This window comes from Arachis stenosperma, chromosome 6, assembly GCF_014773155.1.
Source record: "Arachis stenosperma cultivar V10309 chromosome 6, arast.V10309.gnm1.PFL2, whole genome shotgun sequence".
Classification (NCBI taxonomy): domain Eukaryota; kingdom Viridiplantae; phylum Streptophyta; class Magnoliopsida; order Fabales; family Fabaceae; genus Arachis; species Arachis stenosperma.
Genome location: NC_080382.1, coordinates 113,810,700 through 113,837,597, shown reverse-complemented (window position 1 = coordinate 113,837,597; position 26,898 = coordinate 113,810,700). Strand labels below are relative to the sequence as shown.

General features: G+C 35.5%; 1 protein-coding gene across 1 annotated transcript; it reads right to left on the bottom strand.

Moving 5' to 3' along the window:
* LOC130934319 (probable polyribonucleotide nucleotidyltransferase 1, chloroplastic) lies at positions 1 to 26,898 on the bottom strand. The gene is made up of 25 exons (XM_057863901.1): positions 26,442 to 26,898; positions 25,201 to 25,269; positions 24,504 to 24,610; positions 24,372 to 24,414; positions 23,991 to 24,074; positions 23,283 to 23,347; positions 22,763 to 22,919; positions 21,429 to 21,485; positions 20,252 to 20,365; positions 18,862 to 19,128; positions 18,101 to 18,172; positions 16,952 to 17,065; positions 12,207 to 12,299; positions 10,899 to 11,077; positions 5,167 to 5,350; positions 4,904 to 4,951; positions 4,587 to 4,659; positions 3,617 to 3,690; positions 3,387 to 3,494; positions 3,197 to 3,291; positions 2,659 to 2,722; positions 2,096 to 2,149; positions 1,950 to 1,991; positions 762 to 1,290; positions 1 to 411 (listed from the first exon to the last, which is right to left on the bottom strand). Exons 1-24 carry the CDS (start codon positions 26,736 to 26,738, stop codon positions 883 to 885), a joined length of 2,868 nt encoding a protein of 955 aa, XP_057719884.1. The 5' UTR covers positions 26,739 to 26,898; the 3' UTR covers positions 1 to 411; positions 762 to 882.

Sequence of the window (26,898 nt, the reverse complement as noted above, 5' to 3'; positions counted from 1 at the left end):
TTAATCACTAGAATATAACTTCTCCCCAATCACTTGTACACTGTATAATGTGCTACAATTTACATCTGAAACTTTCCAAAATCGGCTATAGGCATAAGTGACAAGTCTATAACAGAAGCGAAGCATCATAGAAAATAATAAGTGACGGAAAAAACAAATTAAATTATGAACAGATGTAATACACATGTACCACTAGGAAAACAATTCCTATGGCATGCATATAATAACACAACAACAATAAAATACAAAATCTTGAGGCATTGCAGTGATACAGGGTAATACCAAAAGAAGCATAGGAGAGTAAGATTTTTCAGACTTTCACCCTACCAGCTTACGTAGAGTTAAGAGATTCGGTCACATAGGTTCAAACATTCAAAGTATATGCCAAAAGGTCTTCGGTGCAAACGGAATCTGTATCAGCAGTGACAAGTATTCAACATTTTTATAAAGGTTGAACATAATTTTGGATTAGATAATTGCAATCATAACAGCAATTGATTAATAATATTCCCTTTTTTAGAAAAAGGAGTTCAATTCTCATTGTAAACCTAATTTCCTATCTCCCCACTCCCTACCCCCCTTCTTCCCACACCACCACAACCACGCACACCCATATATATACAGAGAAAGAAAAGGGAAAAAGAGGAAAGAATGCAATTTTCCGTTGCAAAATTGATAGTATTTACTTGAAACAAATCATTTGGATATTTGCAAAAATATATTAATAAATCAACTAGCAGAGTTATATTGGTTGTACATACCATTCATCTGCTGATTTCTAAGAGCTTAGAGCCTCAGCTTGCCTGTGCATATGAAACCAATGGCTTTCCCCATAAGCATCACTATTATGTGTTTTCCTTGCAAATATTGCAGCTATTAAATTCATGCCTCTCCACTAACCAAACTATTTTCATCTTTGCCAGAGACACCACCAAATGCTTCATTGTTACTCCTCTTTACATCGTCTTTGTTCATGGAAGGCTTATCCTCGGAAGGGCTAACCAATTTCCTGATAAACTTTTTTGAGGGAATTACAGAATCGTCCTCTGAACTCCTTTTAGATGAGACTCTGACTTTGCCAATCTTATCCCTAGGCTGCTTACTCTTCCCTTCGGCTAAACCATCTTTTGCCAGGCTATTAACTTTTTTTGACGAACCCTTGTCAGTTGATTTTTGTAATTCTGCAGTATCTATGGGGAGTTCACTAGTAGGCTGACTATTTGAATTTTCTGATTCTGTAGCAGGAAGCATTGCTCGGTGGCTAAGTCGCAGATGTCCCTTATCATTTATCTACAGCACATGCTTAAAATCATTAGGTATTATAAATACAATTGAAGATGAAATAAATCTCTATAGAAGAGACATTTCTATATTAAATCAGAAAAGAAGGGAGAGAATAAATAAAGTTCTATTCAGTGCAACCAAAATATGTCTTTCATTAAAATTATCTGTTATTGCATATGCATATGGTCGGTACATATCATCAACTTTAATTGCAGCAGCTTCTAAGTTTTGACATAACCTTACTCTATGAGATCTAATGCAAACAATTTTGCACTATGTTGGGATTTGTGTGTTTATTCAAAGCAAGATGAATGGAGAAAATAGAAAAAATATTAAGTAACTCAGGATAGTAATGAAAAATCCAATTAATAAATGGTTAATATTTGACAAAAATTTGATTACTTATAGGTAAAAATACACTTACCTTGCTTTAGATGTGGTAAAATTCAACCAAACTCTGCTCATCCTCTAAGAATATATGTTTACTACCCTGATATAGGTAATAACTAATAATACTACATTCAGTACCCTTATAATTCTAAAAAAGGTCATGAACCACACTTGTAAAGAGGAATAGATAAACCATCAAGATAAAAAGGCAGAAGATTCAAATTGAATTATAGATAATTTTGATCATTAGAGCTACAAAATGTAAAATAACGCACCTCTATAAGCTTTACATCAATGCGGTCTCCCACTTGGAAAGCCTGGAGAAGAATATGTCAATATCATCCCACTGCTATTTTTAGCATGTAATAATATTAAATAAATAATTTTATTTTACAAAAAAAAAAAAAAAGTAAACATTTACATCTTCTGGCTTGGCTAGCCAACCTGAACTAAGTTCGCTAACATGGCACAGTCCCTGCATAAAATGAGAAGACATAAAGATTGGAATTTCAACCATTCTTTAGAAGAATTACCTTTTTCATTCAGAACTTAAATTAAATGAAAATATTGAAGAACAAAAAGCATACTACTACTAACTAGTACTACTATTATTATTGCAACCTGACATTACTAATTATTTCATGGTTCTAAAAATCAGACCAAACTAACCAATTCAACGGGATTAACCAGGTCCCAGTCCCCTGACCAATCTGGTTCAGACAAAAAACCGATTGCAAAAACCAGGTAAAAAAACCACTAAAACCGGTCAAAAACTGATGAACCAGTCCAGTTTCTTTTATTGAAAAAAGTAAAATTAAAAAAAAATCATTTTTAGTATATATATATGACTCAACATCGATTGAATTTTGGTTAAATCTTTGAACATTTAAACATCTAGCTTTGCTAGTTCAATGACCGGTCTAGTTTTTAGAATCTTGAATTATCTAGAAGATAGGCTTTTGGCAACCAGGTGGAAGTATGTACCTCTCGTCCAGGTGCTATCTCTACAAAAGCTCCATATGGAACTATGGACTTAATTTCACAGTTCCTGAAGAAGACAAGAAAAGATAACTTTTTCTTATCAATACTTTCGCCAATATAAAATTTATTATAGATAGAATATATTTTCTGAGGAAAAAAAAGGAGCACAAAGAAGAATAATAACGAATACATCTCCTTTATATTATTTGTAGATGACACATATATCATGCTAACTCCATGGGGTAAACACCAGAAAGCCATATGAACAATACTTTCCAAAGCCGATTCTCTGCTTCATGAATGGCACAAGGGAGAAGGAACCACCCTTTGCTTACCCCAAAACAATAAAAATAGCTTGTTGGATTAAGTATCCAATAAGTAATGTAAGAAGTTGAACCATATTAGTTCTTTGCAGATGTTTGAATAGATTACTTCCCAGCTGTTGCATATTTTTTTTTTAACTTCTAAATTAAACATCTTTAGTAAGTCAATGCAAGCAGCAGGCCAACATAACCAGAAGAATGAAGAGATATCTAATTACCTATATATATCACCAATAGTTGGAACCATTGTCAAACTACTAATCATCGCTTTAGACCTCTCCAAACTAGACAAATCTTTTGCAGTTATTTTCACCTGCAGAAGCCAAACAAGCGTTATGCATAGTATTCCAGCAAGAAAGTAACCATATAATACATAGATGTGTGAAAATATGCTGATTATCCTCATACAGTGCCATCATCTTCTGTATCAATAGCCTCTACTCCAGATTCTTCAATAAGGCTCCTCACTTTTTTTCCACCAGAACCAATTATTAGATTTATTCTCTCAGGTTGGACCTATAAAACAATATAGGATGTGAGAAAGGAACGTTGTATGCTGCAGGTCTTAATTTGAGGATAAGGTCTGTAAAATGGGACACTGAGTGATGGGCAACACAGGGAAAAATGAGCAAACAGACCTTCATTATGTGAATTAATGGTGCGTGCTTGGAAAGACTTTTTGCTGGAGGGGGTGAGCATTTCATCATTTCCCCTAGATTAGGAAACAGTCAAAAGAAAGAAGAGAGATAAGTAATCTGAAAATCCAAAAGATAATCTATTTGCTTTTTGAAAAGAAGTAACGGAAATGACAATGAAGCTCATATATATATATATATATATATATATATATATATATATATATATATATATATATATATATATATATATATATGCAATTATTTTCTAACTCCTATTTGCAAGCCATTCTCGTAAGTCATAACACCGACAAATTCCCATTGATAAATGCCTTTGAATGTCTTTTCATAAAAAGCAAAAAGAAAAAGAAAGGGAAAAAAAGAAATCTGCATTTCAATGCCCAAGGAACCTAAGCTGATATCATCCTCAACAGAGTTTACATATCGTGTTGCAAAGTAGCATACTAGCATACAACATAAATTTCCCCAGGGGTATGTTAGTTTGGGGAGTACGAATGAGGTAGAAACTTTCATTAATAGAGTTTGATGTCTAAATTTGCATATGTAGCTCATCCATGAAAATGTCCACTATTTTTATCCCCCAACCATACATACGCCTAATGGTTTCTTTTTCTTGGATTTTGAGAGTAGTACTCACTCACATCATTTTAGCTGCATTTGGATTATGAATGCATTATTGAACCCAATGAACTATTTTACCTCTAACAACTAAATCCAAGTTCTAATTTCTCTCAACATACTCAGATCTAGCTCTTACAAAATGCTAAACCACTCAACATGGACTATACAGACAGTAAAAGACTGCCATTATTAAAATGACCTTATTAACAGTTGCACCAAACATTTTAACAAATCAATGTTACACAATAAAGTGGCACCCGAAGTTTAACAAATCATAATTAAAACGACTTTATTCACTGACAGCGAAGTCTTAGTTTTTTTTAGGTTTTACCAAGTATATGCTTCCTGCCCTCTCTAGCCTGTAGGAGTGCCTCTCTCATGATGGGCAAAGTAATTCCTCCTACCTGTGACATTGACAGATTAACAACTAAATTAATGTATTTATGTACCTATCTAGAAATAGGATGGGAAAACAAACATAAAACACGACTAGATGTACATTGAATAATAAATGCTGCAGGTTTATTTTCTAGGGAAAAAAATACCTTAAACCCCAAAAATATGAATAAAAAAACTTTAAATCCCAAATGAGGGGGAAAATGAAATAACTATCAAGATGTTAAAATTAAAATTTTCATAGTATTCCACCTTAATGTCCATCTGAAATGCAGTTATACCATCTTCGTTTCCAGCAACCTGCATTATGTAATAGTCAATACATTTTTAGCTTATGTATCATGTTGATTAGATTCCTTTTTTTATAGAAAGACTTCATTGACTGAGATAGAAGTATAATTGTAACAAAAATGGAACCGGAAATAGATAAACCCCCAGAACTCTTAAGAAGCACCTATTCATCCAAGTAAAAAAGAGAAAATAAGCATAAAAAATTCAACTCTGTGACTTGAAACCTTGAAATCCATATCTCCGGAAGCATCTTCAGATCCAGTTATGTCAGACAGAATCAGTGGAGTTCCATCACCACCAAATTCCTTGGTGTCCAGTACCAAACCCATGGCAATGCCAGCAATAGAGCACTTAATAGGAACCCCAGCATCTTGCAATGCTAAGCAACCCCCACAGACAGAAGCCATGCTACAGAAATACAAATTGAAATTAAATGTAAAAACTATAAAGAATCCATGTTTTTAATAGGTTACTTTAAAACCCATGTGACCTTTTTCTTTAAATATGAAAGAAAAATGGTACAAGTTTGGAGGAAATGAGATGCTACGTACAAAAGCCAAAACTAACAAGGGAAGAGTTTGCAACCAATGCAGCATAGCTTTTGAATCTATCAACACGTGTGGGAGGAAAAGTCATACAAAAAGATCATGAACTTTACACCAAAGATTTAGATTTTTGGTATTCTCTTTTTGTACATAAATCCCGACAATATTGTGTTTTTAACTGGTGGCCATAGGTTACTGATTTTATATATTTTGTTTTTCACATAATAAAAGAAAATTATTAGAACAGAAGAGACTATATAAAAGAAGATAAGCCATCCTTGTATAGGTGCAAAAGGCATAGTTAGGACATAAAATGCCTAGCTATGTAAGAATGCATGCCAATCCTTTTAAATATCAGCTAAAGGAATCCCATTAAACAGAACATGTACTGAGCAGTTAGCACCAAAAAGAAGCCATAAAAGAAAACCATATCCAAAATGAAATCAATACTCAAAAAGAATCATTGCAAGTACTAGAATTCTTTTCCAACCAGGTGCACTAGAGCACTGCAAAAACTGCAGACTTCTCATAGAATCTTTGTTCTTTTACATGAGATAAAACCTCTGAACTTGAGAAGAAACTGATACAAGTCATAGAGCAAACCAACAATTCCTCAAAGATACCAAAAAGATTATTCAACAGATATCTTGCCACGGGACAAGATGGGACCTAAAAGCATTAATGCAAACCACAAAACCCACAAAAAAATAGCATAACTCCTCCACAAAATAGAATGCAACCTAGGGTGATTTGGACCATATGTAAACAAAGCCCACCACTAACCTTTCCCTTTGATATTTAGCGCAGAGAATTTAGAAAAAAAATAACATGAATAGAATCCTTCATGCAGACCTAGTATCCCAAATTACCGATAAAGTGCATACTCCATGAAAAACTGAATCTTATAAGCATAAAAATTATGCATTCTAATTTATTATAATTTATATTTGAATGCCATAACATGCAATTAAACTTTTTGGTAGGAGATATATCTCTTTAGTGTTTCCTTGTATTTTCTTTGCATAATTACCGTATCCATGTTTTTTGTTGTACAAGATTCTTCCTTTTCTTGGGATTTCCACATTTTTGTAACCTAAAGAGTCCCCTGAATTAGGGAAAGTTTTGGCCTTTTGGGTCCCCTTGATAATGCTTCTTTCTCTACAAACCCCAATAAAAGGTTATGGTCTCTCTATCTGGTTTTGTTCAACTGCTAATATTATTTCCAAATCCTAAATCATACCGACCTATACAATATCTTTCCACGTTGATAAACCTATTTGGAAGTCTAAAGCTCCCTCTAAAGTCAAATTGTGCTCAACACTCAACAGAATTAACACCAATGACAGAGAGATTCAAAGGCCACATAAGGTTATTTCCCCTCATGTGCGTGTTATGTTTGGGGAGAATTCAGAATCAATTTCACATCTGTTTTTGCACTGTACACTGGCTAATGAAATTCCTATTTTCAGTATCTTTGGTTATTCTTGGGCATGGCCCGAGACTTTGGATCAGTTTCCTTGACTAGTTTTGGGAGCAAGAAAGAGGCAAAATTGTTGTGGCGTTGTGTTGTATATGCCACTATCTAGAGGATTTGGCTGGAGCACAATTCTCATACATTCAACGACAAACATTTAGGCAAGCAAGCTTGATAAGATAGAATTAGGCATTTAGCCTCTTTGGTAATAGAATAAGCAAGTATAATCAAGAAGAGTTTAGAAGAGTCAGTTAGTTAGAATCCTCTGCCAGCTAAAGATAGGACAGCTGCAGCTAGTTACAGGTTACAGCATTCACAACTAACTCATGTGAAAAGGCTGTTATGACTTTGTACTAGCTTGCACAACAAGCAACAATCTCTCTATATAAACACAGTTCTGCTACTGTGATTTAGTAATGAAATCAAATTCTAAATTCAGAGTTATCACTCCAAATTCTCTGAACTCTCTGAACTTTCCTTTCTCTATTATGGTACCCAGTGCTTAAAAAGTTCAAAAGCATGAATCCAGTTTTTTTCTCATGAGCATTTTAAAGTTTTTTAACTCCGTCTATGTTATACTTGCGGTACATAGCCGGTCCCAAGCCCAGATAAAGGAGGAGGGTTGTGTTAGGTCGTCGACAACCAACATAAAAACTTAGTCGAATCTTCATGACATGAATCAAAAACGTTATTGCGCTAAAACTAGGTCGTTGCCCGGAAGCAACGCACTGTATGGTTCGAGTACGGTGTCAAATGAGCAAGAGCCGCTGCATCGGTGCCCGGATGTAGTGTTAAATGAGCAAGGGTTTCCGCGTTTTCGTGAACGGACGAGGGTAAATAAGCTAGTTCACAAAGTAAAAGGTAAAGGTCGGAGTGACAGAAAGTTGAAATTTGGGACATGGAACATAGGCACTCTTAACAAGAAAATCCATGAAGGTGGTGGACACCATGACAAGGAGAAAGATTAACATTATGTGCCTACAAGAAACAAAATGGATTGGTGTGAAGGTTAGGGAGTTGGATACTTCCAGATTCAAACTTTGATATACAGGAAAGGTGAAGAATAGGAATGGGGTTGATATTATTGTAGATAAGCAATGGAAGAAGAACGTAGCGGATGTCAAGAGTGTGAGAGATCGGATCATCTCTATCAAACTTGTGGTGGAGGGAGGTGTTTTTCATGTGATTAGCGCCTATGCATCGCAAGTGGGTTCGGACGAAAACATAAGGTTAGGTTTTGGGAGGACCTAGAGAGATTGGTCCAAGACATACCTTCGGGAGATAAGATTTTTTTAGGAGGAGATTTAAATGGCCATGTTGAAAGAGAAGGGACTGGGTATGGAAGTATTCACGGAGGCCATGGTTTCGGGGTGATCAATGTCGAGGGTAAAACTATTTTGGACTTTTCTTCCATCTTTGACCTCATCGCAAATACATGTTTTAAAAAGAGAGACGAATATCTTATAACCTATAAGAGTAGCATGACAAACTCTCAAATCAACTTCTTGTTGAGGAGAGTCGACCGAAAATTTTACATTTATTGTAAAATTATCCCAAGAGAGCGTTTAACAACACAACATAGGATGCTCGTCATGGATTTTCGCGTTGAGCAAGAGAAAAGATATCATACGAATAACCCAAGTACGAGGTGGTGGCGAATCAAAGGTAAGGAACAAAGAAGCTTCGTCAGACGGGTAAGAGAAAAGGCAAAGTGGGATAGGAATGGAAGCGCGGAAGAAATGTGGAGGGAGATGGCAAAAGTTATTAGAAAAACAGCAAAAGAAAATTTTGGTGAATCTAAAGGAATAAGACCAATAGACAAGGAGTCCTATTAGTAGAATGCGAGTTTACAAGAAAAGATAAAAAGAGTAAAAGTAGTCTTTATGCCGCAATGCAGATAATTAGGAAAAATATAAGGCGGCTAAGAAAGAAACAAAAGTGGCTGTAAGTGAAGCAGGAACAAAAACATACGAGGGTCTCTACCAGTCTTTGGGCACGAAATGAGAAAAAGGTATATATAGAATCGCAAAGAGCCGTGAAAGAAGAACGAGAAATTTGGATTACGTTAAGTGCATAAAGGATAAAGACGGAGAGGTGCTGGCTCAAGAAGAGAAAATTAATGAAAAGTGGAAGAGCTACTTCTACGAGTTATTTAACGAAGGACATAAGACTCTTCCGAGCCTTGGTCGGTTATGCACAATGGAAGAAGATCAAAACTTTGACTACTATTGAAGGATTCGAGACTTCCAGGTAAAAGAGGCTCTAAAACAAATGAAAAATAGCAGGGTAGTAGGAACTGATAATATCCCAACTGAGGTTTGAAAGGGCCTTGAAAGAAAATGTATCAATTGGTTAACCAAGCTTTTTAATGAGATTTTAAGGTAAAAAAAAATGTCTGATGAGTGGAGAAAGAGCACCTTAGTACCTATCTACAAGAATAAAGAGGATATACAAAGTTGCGAAAACTATAAAAGGATCAAACTCATGAGCCATACCATGAAGTTATGGAAAAGATTGATAGAACGGAGGTTGAGAAAAAAGACACAAGTAACAGAGAACCAATTTGGATTTATGCCAAGCAAATCCACCACCGAAGCGATATATCTGTTAAGAAGGATGATGGAGAGATATCGTAGTAATAAAAGCGATCTACATATGTTTATTGTTTTGTAAAAAGCGTACGATAGAGTGCCAAGGGAAGTCTTATGGAAGGTTTTAGAAAAGAAGAGAGTAAAGATCGTATATATTCATGTAATTAAAGACATGTATTATGAGGCCACAACTAATGTGAAGTCTCAAGGTGGTGTAACAGAGGAATTTCCTATTGGTATAGAATTACATCAGGGATCATTCTTAAATTCATACCTTTTCACATTCGTCTTGAAAATATTCACAGAGCATATCCAAGAGCCTGTGCCATGGTGCATTCTTTTTGCCGATGATATCGTCATTATGGGAAAGTCAAGGGAAGACCTAAATAAGAAGTTGAACTTATGGAGAGAAGTTCTAGAAGTGTATGGTCTGCGCATAAGCCGTAACAAGACGGAATATATGGAATATAAATTCGGTCTGAGAAGGGAAAACCTTAATAAAGTGAAGATTGGAGAAAACATCCTACGAAAAATTAAAAGTTTTAAGTATCTGGGATGTATCATACAGGATAATTGAGAGATTGAACAGAATGTAAATCATAGGATCCAAGAAGGTTGGTCAAAATGGCAGAGTGTATCTGATTTTATATGTGACAACAAAGTGTCTTTAAAACTTAAAGGTAAATTCTATCGCACTGCTATAAGACCAGCTATACTTTATAGTACGGAGTGTTGGGCGGCAAATGAGAGCACAAACATATAAGCTAAGTGTGCCAAAGATGAAGATGTTGAGATGAATGAGTGGTCATACGTGATTGGATAAAATAAGGAACGAAAATATAAGGGAGAGAGTTGGAGTAGCACCCATTGTAGAAAAGATGGTAGAATCGCGTCTCAGGTGGTTTGGACATGTGAGAAGAAAACCGACAGAACACCTAGTCAAGAGCGTGAATGAGATGGAAGATGGACAAAGAGTGAAAGGCAGAAAAAGACCTAAAAAAACCATCCATAAGGTGGTCAAACGAGATCTACATGTAAACGGTCTCTCTATAGACATGACATATGACAGAATTCAATGACATCGTTTGAATCATGTAGCCAACCCCACTAGGTGGGAGAAGGCTTTGTTGTTGTTTGACCATTTTAAAGTTTTTTCCTCTCTAACATATTGAGAGATTGGAAGGCTAACTCTACGGATAGCTTTTGTTTTAGTTGTCTTTTGCTCTTGTATGGAGGTTATCTTATCCTTCATTTGCTTGAATTATTCTTCTCCATGTTAATTGAGTTCTTTTATCCCCCAAAAGAGTAAAATAAAATAGAAAGAAAATGAAAAGATAAAATCTCACCTCGATGAGCCATTGCTTTCTGTGATAGTACTCTCAACACGTATAGTGTAAGGGAAATCATCCTCTGGAGGCAAAATTGGTTCAAGTGATCTCTCTGCAAGCATCCCGTGTCCAATTTCTCTTCTACTTGGTGCACCAATTCGGCCAACTTCCCCAACACTTGAAGGAGGAAATGAATACTGCAAATTTTAATCGAGGTACTAAGACCAAATTGCACTCTGAACATTCTGAAAACTTTTAAAAGCAATATATATACTTAAGATTAAGATTCCAAACTGTCTTTAACACGCACACACACACATTCACATATTTATAAATAAGCAAGCAAAACATGTATTAAAAACAAATTATCCCAATGATCACCCAACTAAATATGGATTAGTTTAGACTGGATTTTGAGCAAAATTATAATCTTGTGAGTCATTTAGTACATAAATCAAATGAAAAATGTCAAACAATATTGAACTGACAGTAACAAAATTTCATTACATGTAAAACAAACATAAAAATAATTATTTTTCCTTAATCAAAGAAATTTACCAAAGATTAAAATCTCATTAATAGAAGCAATGAATTCTGATAAAGTATGTGATAGGAATCTAGTATCAGATGAAGAAGAAAGTGGAATCATCTATCTGTATTACTCAGAAGGAGAATAAAAGTTGCCAGGTATTAGAGACCCAGCTGCTCTACCAAGTTCCAATTCCAAAACTGAGATAAGATATTGCCCTTGATATCTCTCCCCTTCCTTCTATAGCCATCCACTTCCCTCCCAAACCTAGACATTCTCCCACCCTATTAGTTACAAAACCCATCCCAAACTACACCTAATTACAATTAAGCCCCTTTGATACCAGTCTACTTTCAAACCTTACTCAGGAAACGAGTGGAAGTAATACTAATATTTGGGGTCCTAACTGTTTGTTAGGGGCTTTAGTAGTAGTACTTGACCTAATTACTAAGGGCACAATAAGTTACTGTACTAGACGAACATCCTAATATAATACCATAGTATAGCATTAATTGTTCTATAATATTTTCCCTATATTTTTCTTACTTTCTTCCTCTCCTTTCATCTAGTGTAAGATTAACAACCAAGCACTGACCATTATTATTCTAGGCATTATTCTCGTATTTCCTTCCTCTCCTTTGGACTTATGTGATTTTATCTTGGCTCTTGGCATCTCTAGTTCCAATTCACCATGCCAGCCAGCCATATACTACATTTGAGTACTTCAAAATTTCTCACAGTAGATGAAAACCACAAAATTGCAAGAGAAGATAAAAATATTCATGTTATGGAGAGACCTGAAGATAGAACCTCTTGTATTCTTCAACATCTATAAGATTGTCTATTCTTTGCGCCATTTGCTTATCTCCAAGAGTAACAACAGCGACTGACTGTCCAACAGACAACGAATAAGTTAGAAAGTAGCAGCAAAGAATAAGAATATATATATATTTTTGGCATAGGGGGGATACAAGATGCCATATCACTCAAATGATAAGATGCAAATATACAATTATACATATCAAGAAACTCAATAAAGTAACCTAACAAGAAACTGTTGTCAATTTGTCATAATAATGAGATATGAATAGCACAACAATTTGACAAAATAGGGCATCCAAAAGATTATATATGTTGACATGATTGAGAATAAAATTAAATGGAAAAGGTGTATTTCTACTAAATATAAGCTTCTTATGGAAACAAAGTCATGATAAGTGTGCATAACACCCATTGAAGAACAAACTGGATAACTAAATTTCTTCCTGATGTAGCTGTTTTTGTTTCAATAAAACCGTCTTTAGTAATCTCACGGGAAGAAAGCAAAGTGTGTCTATATATATATATATATCGTGTGTGTGTGTGTGTATTGTGTGTATTGTGTGTGTGTGTCACCGAAAAATAATTTTTATTCGTGTAATGTTTTAAAAAACCAACTGTTGGATTAGAAGCTTATATGTTATAGATCCTACAACAACAACAAAGCCTTATCCACTAGGTGGAGTCAGCTACATAGATCAAACGACATCATTGTGCCTTCATACTCATCTTTTGCCACCCAACACTCCGCCACTCGACCAGTCCACTTGAATATTATGGTTTACATCCTCCTCGATTTCTCCATTATCCTATGTAATACACCCAAGATACTTAAATCTCTTTTCTTGTTGTAGGGTGCTTTCTCCAATTTTCACTTCTATATTAGTGTTTTCCCTCTTCGTGCCAAACTTACATTTCATATATTCCATCTTACTATGGTTAATGCGTAAACCATTCACCTCTAAAGCTTCTCTCTACAAATCTAGCTTCTCATTTATATCTTCCCTTGATTTTCCTACAAGGACATATTAACAAAAAGCATGCACCATTGTACGGTTTCTTGGATATGCTCAGTAAGCACTTCCAAAACCAATCTAATAAGATATGGGTTTAGAGATGACACTTGGTGTAGTCCTACAGTGGAAAATTCCTCTATCATACCACCTTGAGTCTTCACACTAGTTGAAATCTTATCATACATGTCTTTAATCGCATGGATATATGAAAAATCATTTTTCAAAACTTTCCACAAGACCACTATTGGTACCCTATCATGTCTTTTTTTCCAAAACAATAAACACCATATGTAGATCTTTCTTGTTATTTAGTACCTCTCCATCATTCTTCTTAACAAGTATATAGTCTCAATGATGGATCTGCCCATCATAAAACCAAGCTGATTCTTTGAAACCTATGTCTCCTGTTTCAACCTCCATACTATCACCCTCTCTCATAACTTAATGGTATTACTAATGAGCTTGATCCCTTTGTAGTTTCCATAATTTTGTCTATCCCTCTTATTTTTGTAGATAGGAACTAAGATATTATTCCTCCACTCATTTGGCATCTTCTTAGTCATTGAAAAGTTTGGTTAACCAACCAGCACATTTTCCTCCTAAACCTTTCCAAACCTCCATCAGAATATTTATTGGGCCTACTACCATGTCATTCTTCATCCGCTTTAGAACCTTGTTTACTTCAAAATCTCAAATTCTTCAATAATAATTGAAGTTTTGGTCTTCCTTTGTGTATAACCATCCAGAATAAGAAAGAATCTTCTGTCCCTCATTAAATAACTAGTGAAAGTAACTATTCCATCTTTCGTCAATGCTCGTCTCTGCCCAAAACCTCACCATTTTTGTCCTTAACACCTTAACTTGATCTAAATATTTCGTCCTTCTTTCTTGACTCTTCGCTAAATTATATGTTTCTTTCCCCTTCCTTTGCACCCAAAGACGAATAAAGACCATCATATACTATCATTCTCGCTTCGCTTATTGCCACATTTGCCTTATTCTTAGTCGTCTTATATTTTTCCTAAATTTTTCCATTACGGCATAAAAACCACTATTTAAAGCATTCCCTCATTATATTTGCCTTCTCTTATATGGTTGTATCCCACCATCATGACTTGTCTCTTGCTTGATACCTTTAGTTTCACCAAAACTTTCTTGTCACCCTTTTGAAAACTTCTGTCATATCACTGCACATCTCATCTGCACTTTTATTTTCGTCCGACCTTGCTTCTTCTACTCGGCTTGGAAAGTTTTTTTGTTTGTCACCTTTCATCCACCACCACCTGACCCTCGAGTTCCAGTCCTGATGCCTTCTCCTCACCTTTCCCTCAATGCGAAAATCCATAACAATCATCCCATGTTATGTGGTCAAAAACTCTCCTCCAAAATGATTTTGCTGTTAGTGTGAAATTTCCATTCAACTCTCCTTAACAGAAAAAGAGATCGATTTGAGAGCTTGTTACACCACTCTTGCAAGTTATAGAGTGTTAGTCTCGCTTCTTAAAGCAAGTATTTGCGATAAGAAGTTAAAGATAAGTCCAAGATGGTTTTACCGTCGGTATTGACAACCCAAAAACCAAGATGCCCATGGATTCCTTTGTATCCACGACATATCCGTTGAAGTCTCCACCCAAAAAAACCTTATCTCCCAATGGTAGGTCCTGGATTAAACATTCTAGATCTTCCAAAAGCCTTTTGGTGTTCTTCCGAACCCCACTTGTAGTGCATAGACGCTAATCACATAAAAAGCCACTCCTTCCACAAGTTTTATTGCGATGATCTAATCGTCCACCCTTTCAACATCTACTATATCCTTCTTCCACTGCTTATCCACCATAATACCTACCCCAATTCTATTCTTCACCTTTCCTGTATACCAAAGTTTAAACCCAGGTTTAGCCAACTTCTTTTCCTTCACCCCGCCCAATTCGTTTCTTGCAGGCACATTATGTTAATCATTCTCCTTATCATGGTATCCACCACTTTCATAGATTTTCCTATAAATGTGCCTACATTCCATGTCTCAAACTGCAACCTTTTGTTGCCTTTATCCTTACCTTATATCTTATAGATCCATCTCAAGCAAACTTCATATCAATCCAAATCGTTTATTATACCTTTACATACATGAAAATAGGCGTAATATACTTGTTCAAAATATACATGGACAAAAGGTTCTTCAATTACATGCTTATTGATGTTCGATTTCGATAAAAGTTGGTAAAGAGGATATATATATATATATATATATATATATATATATATATATATATATATATATATATATATATATATATTCCAAAAAGACTGCTTGTGGACAACAAATGACAATTTCTACACCCTACAATACAATTATGCTCATATGTCCTGATCCTAACCACAACATTGTTAATAGATTTCGTTCTCTTTAAAATAACACTAGAACTTTAGGCACCGTTTGGTTAGTGGGTGTGTCCACCCAATACACAGACACAGTGACACACGCCCACCGTTTGATTGTTGAGACATAAATTATTGAAGGACAAGGTAGTACACAGTGACACACAATAAACATGTATTTTGTGTGTTTCTAAAATGCGCAGACACATATTTCATGGTGGACACAGATTTTTGGACATTTTTACACATTATCTTGTGATATCTCCAAATTTACCCCCCCCCCCTCTCTCTCTCTCTCTCTCAACATCACTCCTTTCTTCTTCACTTTCACAAATCCTCTTCTCTCTCAACACTACTCCCTTGTTCTTACAAATATGCTGCCTCTTCTTCACTTTTAATTACTCCCACTACTTGCTACTTGTTACTCTCTCTCTCTCTCTCTCTTTACACCTTCAACTTGGTGCTTCTCACTTCACCCTCACTTGCAGATCTGGTCTTTCTCCATGTGGAAGATGTCACCACCATCATTCCTCGCGGAGGAGACACCACCTCTTCCATAACTTCCTCCTTTTTCTTTGTTTTCATTTTCATTATTTTTTAATAAAAATTTAGATTTGGGTTTTGTTGCTTCTATATTTAGATTGTTGAAGGTATTGGCATTGGTTTGTGCCAACTTTGAAGGGAGAGATCAATAAGGCAGAGATGGTGGTGGTGGATGTGGTGGTGTTGTTGCTGCAATATTGACATCTTAGTTTAATTGTGATTAGTGTGTTCTATTGTGTATTAGTTACCGAACGCAATTGAAAATTTTGGGTACTGTTATGTCTATGTCTCTCTATGTATTTGTGCCTATGTCTCATGTGCTTCCACCCATTAACCAAACACAGCCTTATCGATCAATCCTGTTCTCATTCAGGTATCCCATTTTCCTTAATCAAGCATACCATAACCATTGACTTCTCTCATTCCCAATAAGAAGTGTTATTCTCTTCCTTCATTGCCCTTGTTGGTCATGTGAGGCAGCCCATTTTACCCTTGCCGACAAGGGTTACTAATTTGCACCATCCAAGGAAGAAAATGTCACAGACGATCTGACATAATGTAAACAAAGGAACGCAGTTATATGGTCCAATCATTTTCTTATATCCAAAATACATTTGGATATATATACAACCTCAAAATTTTAGTCCAAGATAAAATGATAACTAGTCAAAAATTGCACATAAGACAAACAAGAAAAACAATGGAAAAAAAAAACAGGATAGAATGGGACACATGACTGACAAAGCAAAATTTTGTATATAAAACTGATGTCTCGACTCTCAAACCTGTGTTTCGCCTCTTGTAAAAAGAGCACTTCCATGTGCTCTAGGTAGTAGCCCACATCTTGCATTGATTGGACGTATTCCATTTGGTGTTCGCCCATCACTCCGTCTTCCCCCCTGTCACATGCACAGAAAATAAATCACCAAAGATGGATACCTTCTGTTTGCTAACCCAGCATTGCAAAATGCAAACTAATGAGTCTAGCAAATTTATCCAAAAATTCTAGACAGTCAACATAAACTTAATTAACAAAAATAGTTATATCAATTTGTCACGGACTCACTCAACTCAAAAGATTAAGCTACCAAAAGGAGGCACATGAAGGGTGTTACAACACTTCAGAAATAAAGAAAAAGCTAATTAGCCCAAAATTAGTTGCTAAAATTTTTTCTTTTTTTTTTTGTGTACTATCATAGGAACTACTTGTATGATTGTATCTCAATTGAATCAGATCAATGGTTGGTAGTGAGCTATGGAAGTCCAAAGCACATGTATACTTAAGTCAATCTGGCTTTTCGACTATGATGAAAAGGTGGTCAGATGAACAGTTAATCTTGGATTATGTTAACTCAGAGGCAAAGCTTCAGCACACAATCCAGGAATAAAATTCGGATATGCCCCCAGATTCTCTCTTACTTTCTTTCACTTCCTCCAGGTTTCTGTCACTTTGTTTCCCAGTTGGATAGTAACAATGATGAACAAGTATTAAGACACTATCAGTGCCTATGTAGGTCTTCTCCAACTAAAACTAAAAAAGGATAGCACATCTAAATAATTAACAGTGTAGAATGGAATAACCATGCAAGGAGTTCAACGTTCACCAGTTGTTGAGAACAGTAACTGCCTGAAGACTCTTGGGATAATAGTTGTTCTATTTGAGCTTTCACAAACGCTTAACTGAATGTGTTATACACTTCTACTCAACTATCCCTACATTTTGTTTGGTTTAAAATTACCCACTTTCCAGTTAAAAGATCTCCCGCTATTATTTGTTTCTTTTTTTTTCCCCTAAACATTGATGATTAGACAGTATTACCAAGACAGAAAATAAATGCACTTACCTAACAATGTTTAGATATTATATTATCTTTTATTTTTATCCTTTCTTGGGTATGTAGTCATCTTAACTATTTTATTAGAATTGTTCATACCTCTACAATGCGCTTCCTCAAAAACTTGGATGAAACTTCTTTAAATACCAACTTTACATCTACCTCAGCAAACTGTAACAGAAAAAATAGATATATGTTAAAAAGAAAAGAAATTAATTCATCAAAATATCAATACAAGATGACAGGGCATTGTGATGAATCCAAAAGATAAAAACTTCCGCTGCAAGGGAAGTAGAAAATATGAGCTACCAGTTTAAGAACATTTTTTGCTTAATTCGGTTGTTGGGTGATGGTAGGGGAATACGAGATGTTAGCAAGAGAAGAATGTATAGATCAAAACAACCATTTGAAGAGAACCAGAAGAAGACATCTAAATATTGCTAGCAGAATACTGACAGACCAAGAATTAAGACTGGCTCATTTCTCTGAGAAAATTACAATTGCACAGAATCAAGTGCATCCGTATGAAGGGTATGCTTGTGCATCCTCCTAGAAGAGACTTTACCATAATGCATGACAAGTCAACTGGTTCTCAACAAAATAAAAGTAGATATCCTTTCTCGTCACCCACAAACCAGACATCATGTTCTGGTCTTTCCATTCCTTAGAAAACAAAGTAAAAGATTTCACTGAGAAAGATTATGCAGAACAGTAATCCTCCAATAGCCAAAAGAAAGCAGAGAGAGAGAGAGAGAGAGAGAGAGTACACAGAATATAAACATATGCAGAAAGAGCACTGAGCCTAAGATCTCAATAGTCCAAAAAACTGCTAACGTAAGAAGTATAACAGTAGTACTTACCAATTGAGTTGGTCTGGGTGAAGTTGGCTTTATATGAACATCACCTTCATCAACTTCACCATCAACAATCACTTCCTCATCTTCATCCTCCTCCTCAAGAATCTCCGCGATAGTTTCAGCATTACTCCTTAATGTTGGGTCATTACTGACAAACCCATTTTCTGTAAGTATCTTCAGAACCTTGTCTTCTAATGCTGAAATGGCTTTCCTTCTTGGTATTTTGTTTCTAATTTGAAGAACTTTTAGCAACTCATCACCAGCAATTTCCTACACATTACCAAAATCTTATGTTTCTATCCTGATCATCAATTAAAAACATTCAAATGTCAAATAATGAGTATCAAGAACTTTGTTCTATGTTTCAAATATTACCATCTATTTTAATATGCCCAAAAAATAAAAAACCCTTCAAAATTTAAGGGTAAATGATCGAAATACCATCAAACCAGAAATGTTTTATGAAACGGATTATTGGACAGTAAAAGGTGAACAAGAATACAAGCTTAGTGTGTCCAGATGAGGATGCTTCGGGGGGATAATTGGCCATACTTGAATATACAGAATAAAGAACGACAACATGAAAAAAAAGTCGGAGTGGCATCTACTGTTGAAAAGATGACATAATCTTGTCTTAGGCGGTTTTGACATGTTGGGAGAAGACCAGTGGAAAGAGACAAAAGGAGACCTAAGAAAACTCTCAGCGCAGTGGTCAAGGGAGCCTACATTGGCTTACTTTAGACATCGTTAGATCCATGTGGCTGACTCCTCCTATTGGGAAAAGACTTTGTTGTTGTAGCATCTATCTTCAATAATGCATGCACATTTTGGCACTTCTCACCTAAATGTATTAAAAGGCCCTTGGCACCTTAAGAGTGCCATATGCATATGCCATACTCCATTGGTCTTGAAATAGATACCAGTTTTGCTACGTATTAGTGCTTTATATATAAAATTAATGCTAATCATATAGTTGTTGAAAGGGCCTCCTATCTAATCCCATCCCCACCTAAATCCTATAATTTCATTATGCTCCTTTTAGCCCTTGTAGTTTCTAGGTTTAGCTGAGATCAATCTGTTTTCTCTCGGCATTCTTTGTAGCTCGGATTTATTTCCTTTGGCTTGCTACTCTTTGGTTTCTGTTTGTCTTTGTTTTAATTGTCTACTTGGATTATCTTAGTCAGACCATGTTCATCACATGACCAAAGAGTATCAAACTTTAAGTCCTATTACCACCTTGTTCGAACAATAGAAACATACTGCAAGTAACATGGGAAAAGATTAGGAGCGAATAGCACCTTACACAAGTTTATGTATTTACCAATTGGAGCTAATTAAAATATTTGTTATTAAAGAAACAAAAGAAACTGACTCAGCATTGCAAAGGGCATACTTCAACATATTTATAAAGCTCAGGAGGAGGTAGCTTGATTGCGTCAAACATCTTTGGTTTCCCACACTTCTTAACCAAAGCTTCTACTTCCTTACAGATTGCTCGCACTGCATCCTGATATTAGACAAAAAGACAAATTAGGCAATAGGGACTGGTAACTACAAAATAGACATGTTTCGTTTGTTTTTTTTTTATTTTTTATATTGTTTTAAAGAAAAAAATTAAAAGATATAGCTGAGGAAAGATGTACAAAAAAGATTGGAGTATATGAGAGCCTCAACAAAGGAAAACAGAAAGCAGGAGAGGGGAATAAAAAAGGTACAGAAACTTCAATAAAACTGGCCATTATTGAAATAGCTGTCCACTCCCTTTGCATGTATGAAACCTTTAGCTCATAAATAGGCCATGCAGTGATCACCGTAGAGATAATAAAAAATGGCTGGATCATATAACAAATTTTCCAGTCATGTGCCATCAATTAAGATGCAATCATCCATTCCAACCACACTCCTCAAAGAAGGCAAAGGACAATATAGATGACAACATCATCAAAATGAAAGCATATTAATCCCGCTATAACAAAAACTAAATGCCTTGGGGGAACTTCCTCCATCTTATAATGAATTTCCCTTATCAGTGTCCATTTCAAATGCAAAACAGCATGATTAGCCAAGGAAAAAATGGATTGAATGTCATCATGATATAAACAGGTCAATCCAGAAAAGAAAGGTAGATTTAATTTCTATTCCTTCTCTAAGATAGAAATACAGAGACATAGAGACGGATATTTTCTATTTTAGGAAGTACAAAAAATACATGAATTTTCTGCCTTTGAGACAGAAAAATTGTGTCTTTGTCCTGGTCTCCACAACCAACCAAGTATTTGTGTCTACTATCTCTGTATTTTTGTCTCAGATGTAGTATCCAAACACAGCCTAAGATAATAATGTAACTAACATTGGTACATTAATGAAACAGAATATTTTTACAGACCAAAACTTTATGTGAAGACAATTAATCTTCCATGATCTCTTAGGAAGCTAAATTGACATATGCTCTATGAAGCACAGGCAATATGTTATGCATCACACTCATATGACCACAGGGGAAGAAGAAAATTTATCAAATATTCTAATGATCAATGAGCATCTCTACATACTAATGGAAGTTAAACAACCTGACCAACTTCTACAGCTTTAAGTAACTTCTCTTCTGGAAGCAAATTGCTATAGCCCTGCAATAAAAATCCATACCAGTTCAGCAAACATAAAAGTACAACCAAAAGAGTTTCAAGACTCACAAATATTACATTCTGAATAGTTTGATTAATTGAGCATCATTCTTACTTAGACACTAATGCAGAATCGTCCATATTTTCCTTAACATGTCTGAAATTATGACCATTAGTTATTTTTTGAAGAGAAAAAAAAATGAAAAACTATTGAGGTTATAGCGGATGGCGTTGCAACAAATGGCGGATATATTAAAAAAAGTATAAATTGTATACAAATAAAAATAATAAAATAATCTACAAAATATAATAAACTAATATGAAACTATCTATCCATATTATAACAACCAATATTAAAGATTAAAACTAATATCAAATTGACATAAATAATAATATTAATATAAACTAAGCAGCAGCAGAAGCAAATCGAAGGTTTAGAATGGAAACAAAAAATTGGGGGCGGGAATAGGAAAAAAAAGAGGAGGATTAAAATGGGGGGTGGAAAAAAACTTAAGGGTTCAAATATACAGAAGAAAAGGAAGCTGCTTAGAGAAGCAGATTCATGAACAACGTTCAATGTTGTCGTCTTCCTCTGCAAGTGATGGTGCCATTGTCATCAATGTTCGGTGCCTCCATTGCTTCGTCGTCATGTCCTTCCTCTGCAGAACAGCAGGGATGCTGTCAGTGGTGATGCTGTCAGCAGCGCAAGTCTTTGTCTCCCCGAGCAGCAGAGAGGGAGAGTAAACAACAGAGAGTAGAGAGGGTGTGAAGAGGCAGAACAAGAGCCAGAGAAGGATTGCCTTATACATGTTAGGTTTAGGCTTATTAAAATGATCAAAAGACCCTCTAATTTTTTTTTTATTAAAAAACGAAAAAGAAAACAAAAAGAGCCACCATTTCTGCCTTACATGTATCGGACCGCCATGGAGCAACTGCCAATGCAGCCACCATTTGCCCAAGGGCATTTCCACAACACTACGCGCTTAAGTTGGTGGTTAGCCCAGAATCCAGAAACCACCACACCATGGCCGCAATTTAAAAACACTGGTCAACAAGCCAATTTCTTATATTTATTTGGTAATTGTCTCTTTGAAGTTAACAGTGACACTGGTATTTATTTATTAAAGTAACTCCCTAAAAAGGGGAAAATGGAACATGGAAATCTTCTAGCTTCTTCCCGAAAAAAGTGGTCATTTATATTTCTTCTTACAACAGCGCATGCACTGTTGTCATGTCCCTAATATGTAACTTTTACAAGGAAAATGGTAATGATTTCATACCTCAATCATCAATATTGCACTATCTGTTCCAGCCAGCACAAGGTCCAACTCAGACTTTTCCATCTCCTCGGTTGTAGGATTTACTATATACTTATCACCAACAAGGCCAACTCGAACTCCAGCAACTACTTCTGATACTGGAACTTCTGAAAGTGCACTGCAGAAATTAAATTATTATGATTAATGATGAATGCTTAAGGGCATATTTCAGACAGTATCATGCATGTTGCTAAAATAACTCAAATCTAATAGATATGTGTCTGCACATGTGTTTCTATACAGAGCACCATGCAGGCATGCACATGTGCTTCATTTTGACATCCTTCATCAGATATCTTATCATCTTGTCCTCCTTCCACTTGGACTTGTTTCCTCTTTTTAATGAATTATCGTTTCTATTTTGGGATAACAAATGTCAAGGGTGAGGGCATTCTTCTTTAATATTTTAGAATGACAAGAATAGCATCATGCATGTGGCTTAGATGCCTTAGGTTGGCAGCAAATAAAATGCTAAACTTACACTGCTATACCAGCAGCAGTGACCGCCAAGGAATCAGGGGAATGCAATCCGTCATAGCTTAAAACCTAGAAGCATAAATTGCATTAGACAATAGCATGTGAAAATTTCCACAAGTAAGGAACATACAGACTGCCACTTTATCCACATTAACCAAAGTACAATACCTCAATCATTTAAATTAGTACAGCAGAGGAACAAAATAAACCATGTTAAAATGTAAACCAACAGGGTGCTGGCTAGGGTTTATAATATTCACAGCACCAGCCATTGCATTAGTAGTAACTAAATAGTTTTTATTATTTGCAACTTATAATATTCAGTAGCATAAACAAGGAAAGCCAAGGAAGGTGATAGACAAATACTGTATCGTTTTACAAATATAGAACATCAATGACAGCAAAGCATTTTTTCACAAGGTACAGCCAATTACAATGAACAAATGTTACAAAAATTATATAATTATTATAAAATATCATGTCTTGCAATTATAATATTATATCTACTTCTAAAAGAAATGAGGTATTAACGTTGTTCCTTTAAATTCTGCATCTCTTTAGATATTTTTGTTTGAAAACTAAAATATTTGTGTTTAAATCATGATTAAATTAATTATCCGATTCAATGAAATTGAACTATCATGTCATGAACTAAAATTAGGCAAAGAACCGAAACGGAGACATAATTGCTGATGAAGGGAAAGGCCCATACCCAAGACAGTATTTGAGTTTCATGGTAGAAGCCCTTAGGCATTGTAGGACGAAGAGGCCTATCTATCAATCTACAAGTAAGAACCTGAAGGCAAAAAGTGATCATCTAAAAATAAGTAACATAATTTAAAAGAAAAGGGGAAAAAATTGCAGAGAAAACATTTAAATAAGGTGTTCTTCTTTTGTCCAGAAACTTAAGCTTTGGCCAAATGACTGAAAGTCTGAAACTTGGCGGAGAGATTATCATAAGCAAGGGTGAATATCAAGATCAGAGGCCGAAACAAAATTGGCAAAACAAGTCACGTGTCACAATCATAAATAAGCACCCAAAACCGAGGTTAATAATTGGCCACTACAAAGTTAACGATCAGTAAAGTAGCACCTCATGATCTTTTGCCTTTCCTTCTCGCTTGAAAAACCCTCCACTGAAACAATTAACCACCAAAAAACCATTACATGCATGAAGCAGCAAGGAATCAAGCGAATAGTAATACAATGGAAATCTCTGACATACCTAGTGCGACCAGCTGCTGAAAAACGCTCTTGATAATTCACAGAAAGAGGAAAAAAATCAGATGGCTCACTAGCAGCATCATCCAAACATATAGAAGTATACACAATCTGCAGAACCCAGCCACAAAAAAAACAAACACAAAGCAAAAGAGTAAATTGCAATTTCTCACACATAATGTACCATGTGTTAATCCTAAAGCATGGTAAAATTTAAGTTTTTTCATCCATAAATAAAATGCTAACAATAGACACCGAAGAAAGCAAAAGCTGCAGTATATGAGTGGCATCAGGCATTCATCTATCAGTTGAATTTCGGTACATATTGACAGCAGAATCATGAGCAATTTTTAACAATTACCATACTCACCATCTCAAAATGAAGAACAAAATAAATATATTCAATGTTCCAATTGTGGCTAAATATTTCATACCAACAAATGCCAGTAAATTATTTATTTTTTCCACAAATAGTAGTTTTTTTTCCTAATGCAAGCACAAAATCAACTTGCAGAATCTAACCTCTATTTTTCAAAAGAAAAATGGAAAATCTTACAATGTTTAGGAACCTCAAAAAACAACAAACCTTGCAGTGGAAAACCTACTCTTTATTACAAAAGAAGAGCAGACACAATTTTGATCCATATGAAAATGTTCACAATCATGGACAAATAAAGTAACTGCCAAAATATGGAACTTACTGTCTCGCCATCTGTAACTGTAACTGACGCACTGGCTTGTCTTCCTATATGACCAGTCTCAACCAAAATCTGTAGAACTTAACATGTCAATGAAAACTAGTACTGAGTATACCTCTTTAACTCAACAAAGATACTTTTGCCACAACCACAATACACAGATACAACAATAGTGTAAAATAAAAAAGTTATGAAAAGTTATAATTTGGGGGATAGAATAAAAGGAATCTCTGAATCTCATACCACAGGCTTAAAGTGTCAAAAAGAATAAAAAATACTTTGCCACCAAAATATTAAAATTAAAAAAAATAACAATTTAAGACCTTTGTTTCCCTTTCTTTTCTTTTTTATTCATTTGATAAAAGAAGAATTTCATTAAGATGAGAAGGATAATACAAGATAGAGGATAAGAGAGTTCCTCTATGCAAAAGCAAAACAAACAATTTAAAATTCAGTAACTAAGATTAAAATATTTAAGAATATATAAAGCATATTAACCAAATCAGTAGTTGCGCAGTGATTGAAGAATTCAAGATATGGTGAGAATTGGATTAGGGAGGGAAATCACATGAAGCAGAGAGCCAGCCAACAAAAACATTGAAAAATGTTCAACAAAGAATGAGACCAATGCATAAATCCTCCCAACCAAATTTAAGAGTCACTCTCCACTCAAAACAAAGGTTAGACATAGACCAAAAAGAGAATTCAAATGGCATGCACCGTGCATGAGTACATTAGCCTTTATAATTGCATCCCAATTAATCTGACGAAACAAACATTTTTACTTTGATCACTCTATGCCATAGTGAACAAACCTCCAAGTAAACCAGTGATAAAATTTCGCTAGAAGGATCATGTATTCACTAAAACAATTGCCAAACCTAAGGCGCGTCCTCCTTCTCGGTTCTCAGGATCACAAGAAGAGTGGAAAATGAGAAAAATCCTTAAGAGTGCTTAATTACAGCATGATTCTATTAGCATAGATTTATGTTTGTATGAACCAACTTCTCTTTGCTGTATTACTCCACATACCAACTTAGTAGGGACACTATAGCAGAACTCAACTACACTCTAACACGATCCTTCTTAAATTTTGCCACTTTCAATCATAATAAATAGTTCATGAAATTTTCAACCAGGCTATAATAACACCAAACTTCACGCACTATCAAAAAAATTGAAACAAAAAAAAATAAGAATAAGAATAAGAATAACAGTAAATTAATAATAATATCCAAACTCACATGTCTATCGCCAACAGGAATCTTCACGGAGTACGGTTGGGGCGCAATGTGTGTGGCGCCATCGCTGTTCTTATCGTCCGACGGTTCCGTGGAAGCTCTGACAGCAAAGCCGTTACGGTTGTTGTTGCCGGAGAACAGGAGGGAGAGAGAGCGGGAGCGGCATTTTCCTTCCTTAGCAAAGCCAAAGTGAGGTCGGAAAGGGAGGAATAAGCAAGGAGGTTGAGAACGGCGGTGGTGGTGGTGGTGGTGGAGCGTGGCTCCACCATGGAAGGTGTTAGTGCTAGGGCATGCTAACATCCTCCTGCCTCTTCTTTTTCTTCCTCGCAGGATTTACACTTCTCGAATTTGCTAGCAAGTTGGAGCTTCTTCTTCTTCTGGTTTCAGAAGAGCGGGTGAGTGGTGAGTGTGGGAGAGAAGAGAATAGAGGGAAGACGAGCAACCATTATCCGGTTTTTCT